General features: G+C 38.6%; 1 protein-coding gene across 2 annotated transcripts in view; it reads right to left on the bottom strand.

The window, feature by feature from the left end:
• Positions 1–376: 376 nt before the first annotated feature.
• Positions 377–6,607, bottom strand: part of LOC120915267 (carbonic anhydrase-related protein 10-like) — a 519,204-nt gene continuing 512,973 nt past the window's right edge. For both annotated transcript variants that reach the window (XM_040325646.1, XM_040325644.1), the window contains one exon: positions 377–1,098. In XM_040325646.1, coding sequence (XP_040181580.1) covers positions 1,064–1,098 — 35 coding nt within the window. In that variant the 3' untranslated portion in view covers positions 377–1,063. The remainder of the gene's footprint in view (positions 1,099–6,607) is intronic.

Genomic DNA, 6,607 nt, shown 5'->3' with positions numbered 1-6,607 from the left:
ACCCCAATGTGTTCTCCTGCAATGGGGGCTTTACTGGTGAATGGCACCTTTCATGGTTAGCTGTGGAACAGGACAAGGGAGTTGTAGAAACTGGGAGGGTTTTAAGGTAGCATGAGTGGTCCCACAGAATTCAACTGGCATACAGCTTTTGGGGTAAATTGCCATGCAGACTACCTATATATGCAAATATCTGCTTTGTATGACAAAGCTTTATAGGTGTAGCATTTCAAATATGGCAGATTTTTCTTTTCTCTCGTTGTATATGAGCAAATATAACAGATAACATTTTCTGTAAAACAAGAATCTGCTGCTTGAATTTTTAAACAAAAAACAAAGAAAGAAACACTGATATACTGAATGAAATATAACATAAATGGTAATTTGATCTTGGCTGTTTTATTTTGATTTTCTATAAAACAGGAATTATTACTTGGCAAAATGCATTTGTACCATTAAAAGAAATTCACAACATAATGAAACCGGCAATTCAAAGTCATATATCATATATTATTAAGTAAAAAGTTTGGTTTATTAATAGGACATAAAATTAAAATAAGTCGGTTAATCTTTTCTGCCATTTTGCATTTCTCACCTGCTGATTACCTGCAATGCTTTTTCTCAGATATCACACATTTCGAGAACAGGCAGTTCATTTTTAGGAAAAGATGTGCAGCATGTACTTCTGAGCAGGCATTATTTGGGAGACATTCATTTCAATGTATTTTAGAAATGTTGATGGCTGTTGAATAATTTATCTGATCTTGCTGAAGTTGGACGTCCATTGTTTTCTCTTACTGTGATTTTGGCAGGAGATCTTTCTTTTATAATGTCCATTTGGCAATAAGGAAAATAAGTTAGTGATCACTGTCCCACTTTTAAAAATAGTTTATTGTTTCTCACACACCATGTGTAGGTGACATTGTGCATTACACGTGAGGTTTATCATCTGCAAACTTGTAGAAATGTTCTTCGAAAACACAATCAAATGGCAATCTTGCTTCATTCATGAATCAAAAGTTCAACTGGAAGTTTTTTTAGGCTGGACAGACGTGACACTAATATATCAGTCTATATTCTTGGAAGACATGAACCTGTCCACTGCAACACAAACCAAACAGCTAATTAGCCATATGCAATTCAAATACCCGATCAAAAATAGCCAGTCTGGATTAATTTTAGATTGACCCTCTTGATTTGGTTTAAACTATGCCCGAATGCTAGTACCTATCAGATTGGAAAACGGTGGCTGTAATGCCGCGTACACACAATCATTTTTCAGCATGAAAAAAAAACGTAGTTTTTCAGCATGTCGAAAAAACAACGTTTTCTCAACTTCATCATTAAAACGATGTTGCCTACACACCATCGTTTTTAAAAAATGATCTAGCAAAGCGCGGTGATGTACAACACGTACGACGGCACTATAAAGGGGAAGTTCCATTCGCCTTTGGGCTGCTTTAGCTGATTCCGTGTTAGTAAAAGACGATTCGCGCTTTTCTGTCTTTTACAGCGTGATGAATGTGCTTACTCCATTGTGAATGGCAGTTTTACCAAAACAAGCGCTCCCGTCTTATAACTTGCTTCTGAGCATGCGCAGGTTTTTTACGTAGTTTTAGCCCACACACGATCATTTTTTACAACCCCGAAAAACGACATCGTTTAAAACGACGTTAAAAAATGCAGCATGTTCGAATTTTTTTTTTTTGTCGTTTTTCAGAACCTGAAAAATGATGTGAAGCCCACACACGATCATTTTTAATGACATTTTTGAAAAACAACCTTTTTTTCATGCCGAAAAATGATTGTGTGTACGCGGCATTATAGTTCTCACTATTCATATATTAATACTATAAAAATGATGGACACATACCCCATCACTTAAAATCTATTTTCGTATATACAATATCTCACAAAAGTGAGTACACCCCTCACATTTTTGTAAATATTTTATTATATCTTTTCATGTGACAACACTGAAGAAATTACACTTTGCTACAATGTATATTATTGAGTGTACAGCTTGTATAACAGTGTAAATTTGCTGTCCCCTCAAAATAACTCAACACACACAGTCATTAATGTCTAAACCACTGGCAACAAAAGTGAGTACACCCCTAAGTGAAAATGTCCAAGTTGGGACCAAAGTGTCAATATTTTGTGTGGCCACCATTATTTTCCAGCACTGCCTTAACCCTTTTGGGCATGGAGTTCACCAGAGCTTCACAGGTTGCCACTGGAGTCCTCCATGATGACATCACAGAGCTGGTGGATATTAGAGACCTTGTGCTCCTCCACCTTCGTTTTGAGGATGCCCCCACAGATGCTCAATAAGGTTTAGGTTTGGAGACATGCTTTGCCAGTCCATCACCTTTACCCTCAGCTTCTTTAGCGAGGTAGTGGTGGTGGGAAGGGATCATGCTCTGCTTCAGTATGTCACAGTTCATGTTGACATTCATGGTTCCCTCAATGAACTGTAGCTCCCCAGTGCTGGCAGCCCCAGACCATGACACTCCCACCACCATGCTTGACTGTAGGCAAGACACACTTGTCTTTGTACTCCTCACCTCATTGCCATCACCAACGCTTGGAAGGTAGAGGGCGCTCAACCACACAATAGTGATTGTGAAATGTGGAATACCACACAACAACGTGCAACAATTAATAATAAAATACGTTTCCAAAAGCATATGTGAACAGTGATTGCTGAAACAATATAAATCAATATACAGCAGAAATGTCCCACACAGATGTGCATGAATACGCAGATTCCTCTGCAGTGTAAGCAAAAAACACTGAAGTTCACTGTGTTAAACACCAAAAAAATAAATAAAAATAGAGTCCCAATAGCATGCATAGAAAGCCAAACGAATCTTGACAATTGCTGTGATCTTCCTAGTGGAGAAAAGTAGAAAATGCCACCACCATACTTTTCAAATTTCACTTGTTTCCACCCAAGGTGCTTTGTATATAAAGTGCTCTTACCAGAGCCTGTTGACCACTTTACTTAAAAAGATGGTCATACGGGCTATTGCAGGATTGTGCCTACACACACATGGATATGGACTATTGAATCTCGTTTCCAGGCGTTCCAGATAAGGATGATATGCAAAAAAAGAGAACCGGTAGACGCCGATAGCGTAATAACGTTTTAATAATAAAAACAACTAAAAACAACGGAAAGCCAAATGGCCTCTTACTTTAAAAGTGCCTACCCGGCACTGGGACTGCACTAGGAGGCAGTCGGCACTAGGAGGCAGTCCTGGTCACGAGACGCCCCCCCGCTCTGGTGAAGCTGACAGGAAGGAGTTTATGGTGGAACTACGGCGGTGGTATCCGATCCTGATAAACCAAGTTTTGAACCGCAGATTGGCGGTGACAGGCCTGCAGTCCCAATGCCGGGTAGGCACTTTTAAAGTAAGAGGCCATTTGGCTTTCCGTTGTTTTTAGTTGTTTTTATTATTAAAACGTTATTACGCTATCGGCGTCTACCGGTTCTCTTTTTTTGCATATCATCCTTATCTGGAACGCCTGGAAACGAGATTCAATAGTCCATATCCATGTGTGTGTAGGCACAATCCTGCACTAGCCCGTATGACCATCTTTTTAAGTAAAGTGGTCAACAGGCTCTGGTAAGAGCACTTTATATACAAAGCACCTTGGGTGGAAACAAGTGAAATTTGAAAAGTATGGTGGTGGCATTTTCTACTTTTCTCCACTAGGAAGATCACAGCAATTGTCAAGATTCGTTTGGCTTTCTATGCATGCTATTGGGACTCTATTTTTATTTATTTTTTTGGTGTTTAACACAGTGAACTTCAGTGTTTTTTGCTTACACTGCAGAGGAATCTGCGTATTCATGCACATCTGTGTGGGACATTTCTGCTGTATATTGATTTATATTGTTTCAGCAATCACTGTTCACATATGCTTTTGGAAACGTATTTTATTATTAATTGTAGCACGTTGTTGTGTGGTATTCCACATTTCACAATCACTATTGTGTGGTTGAGCGCCCTCTACCTTCCATTTTCATTATCACAATTCAGTATTGTTCTTTGAGGAGCAGCTTATTTAGTTTAATTTAGTACTTATTTATATTTGGCGTGGAATTTTCTATTCTACATCACCAACGCTTGACACCATCTGAACCAAAAAAGTGTATCTTGGTCTCATCAGACCACAGGACATGGTTCCAGTAATCCACTGTTCGCGGGCTTTCATGAGCATCATCTTTAGAAGAGGCTACCTTCTGGGACGACAGCAATGCCGACCGATTTGATGCAGTGTGCGACATATAGTCTGAGCACTGACAGGATGACCAACACCCTTTCAACCTCTGTAGCAATGCTGGCAGCTCTAATACATCTATTTCCCAAAGAAAATGGATATGACACTGAGCACATGCACTCAACTTCTTTGGTCAACCATGGCGAGGCCTTACGAAACTTAGTTTGAGAAGTTTACCAGACTGAAAACCATCACCGATGAGCAACAGTGTAAACAACTTGCAACATTGTATCAAATCTGTATAGCAGTTCACTCTTTGCAGTAGATGATTCATTACACTGTTGGTGGTGAGTATTTCCTTTTCTGGTCAAATCATTTTAGCCCATAGTGTTAGGCTATTTTCATTATTGCTTAAATGTTAAAGCAAAGTTCCACCCATTTTTTATTGTTGTATTGTATGTTAAAAGCATTTAGAATGCTTTTACCAACACAAGTTTTTTTTTTTTTGTAAATAAATACCTTATTTTTACTTTTTCAGCAGCACCTCTAGGTGATTATGTCACTAGGCAATTGAAAAGGGCTCCTGGGATAGCAGCGTCATGTATCCCAGGAGTCCTTGTGAATCGCCTAATGGGCGACATCTCGCATTATTTCCGGAGCAGTTAGGCACCATTTTCTATGAACTGCGTCTGCCGGGTGGAAGTAGAGCATATCTGTTTGCAACCAGTCTGCGCAGGCGCAAGATCAGGAGGCGCATGCTGGATAGTCAGCTGCACTGAAATCCCGAAAATTAAGATTAGAGGGCGTCAGATGCCCACAGCTAACATGGAACCTGCCTGCTTCCGAGATCAGGTTAGTAATCAAATAATTTAACTAACTAAAATGACCAAACATATGACATGTTCTAAATGGTAATGTATATGTTTAGACAAGTACAGAGGAGTCTTTAAAAAAAAAGTGTTTGGGGGACTGGAACTCCGCTTTAACACTTAGGGGTTGATTTACTAAAACTGGAGAATACAAATTCTGGTGCAGCTCTGCATGGTAGCCAATCAGATTCTAACTTCAGCATGTTCAAATAAGCTTTGGCTAAAATAAAACTGAAAGCTGGTTTCTATGCAGAGCTGCACCAGATTTTGCACTCTCCAGTTTCAGTAAATCTCCCCCTTAATGTTCTTAAAGCAGTTTTAAACACAAAGCCAAAAATGTACTATATTGCGGGTTACCAATCATTAGATGTGGTGGCTGCATCAGTTTACTTATTTTTGGATTTTCCTCTCTTTTCACTTGGTTATTTGGCCAGTAACACACCTCCTACATTAGTGAGACACATCTCTGGAGGAATGAGAACAGGAGGCACAGTAGACAGCGGCATTGTCAGTCTGGGGGGAGGGGAGTGTTAAATGGAATAACAAATTTAAACCACTAACAAATTAAAGGGTCACTAAAGGAGTTTTTTTTTTTTTTTTTTTGTTAAATAGCTTCCTTTACCTTACTGCAGTGCTGGTTTCATGTCCTCATTGTTCGTTTTTGCTCTAATCCTTCTCTGTTCTGAACACTTCCTGGTTGTCTGTTTCCTGATGAAAAAAGTCATGGGAGCTTTCTCTCTGTGGTCACTAATCAAGGAGGTGTGATTACTGTGTGTCTAAAACCTCTGAACACCAATCAGTTTCGTTTTACAAACCATCACTGCCCTCTATTGGCTCTGAGTCTCTGTACATCACAGAGCAGAAATGATTGATTTTTATCTATTTTTAATCATTTTTAAAAGGAATCAGTTAACTATTATGTCTCTATACCCTGTAAACAATCATTTCAGCAAAATAAAAAATGTTTCCTTTACAACTCCTTTAAAGCCAAACTCCCGCTCACACTTAACATAATGATGTTACAGCAAACAGTTTTTTCCCTTTTGGGAAAAAGGTCTTGCATTGGTAAATACAATCTGAACATTTTTTAATTACCCCTGCCAATGTTCAGTGGTTTGTCTGTCCGTGTAAACTTATACATTCTGCTGGAGAGTTTGTGCTGTAAAAAACAACATACTTACTGGCTGGAATACCAGATGAAAATAGAATAAAAAAAGCCTAAAAAAGGAAACGAATACAGACATCTAAGAAATGTTAAGCTGCAATGTAATCAATATTTGCTTGTGGCTTTAATACTGCTTTAAGGCTTTTTTCTCTTAGAGTTTAAAGTTAGGAAAAGTTAGATTCACTCTGAAAAAAAGCAACAAGTAAAAACTGACATTTCACACATACTACAAACATTAACGGTGTTATTTGTGACTTTTCCACAAACGCTGAGGCATTTTCAAAGCAAGCATCTTATAAATAGAACCATAACAGAGCCAAGGAATTGCTAAATTGCTTCAAAAAAA

Source organism: Rana temporaria, chromosome 10 (assembly GCF_905171775.1).
Source record: "Rana temporaria chromosome 10, aRanTem1.1, whole genome shotgun sequence".
NCBI lineage: Eukaryota > Metazoa > Chordata > Amphibia > Anura > Ranidae > Rana > Rana temporaria.
Note: the sequence above shows the minus strand (reverse complement) of the source record. Positions and strands in the feature narration are given on the sequence as shown.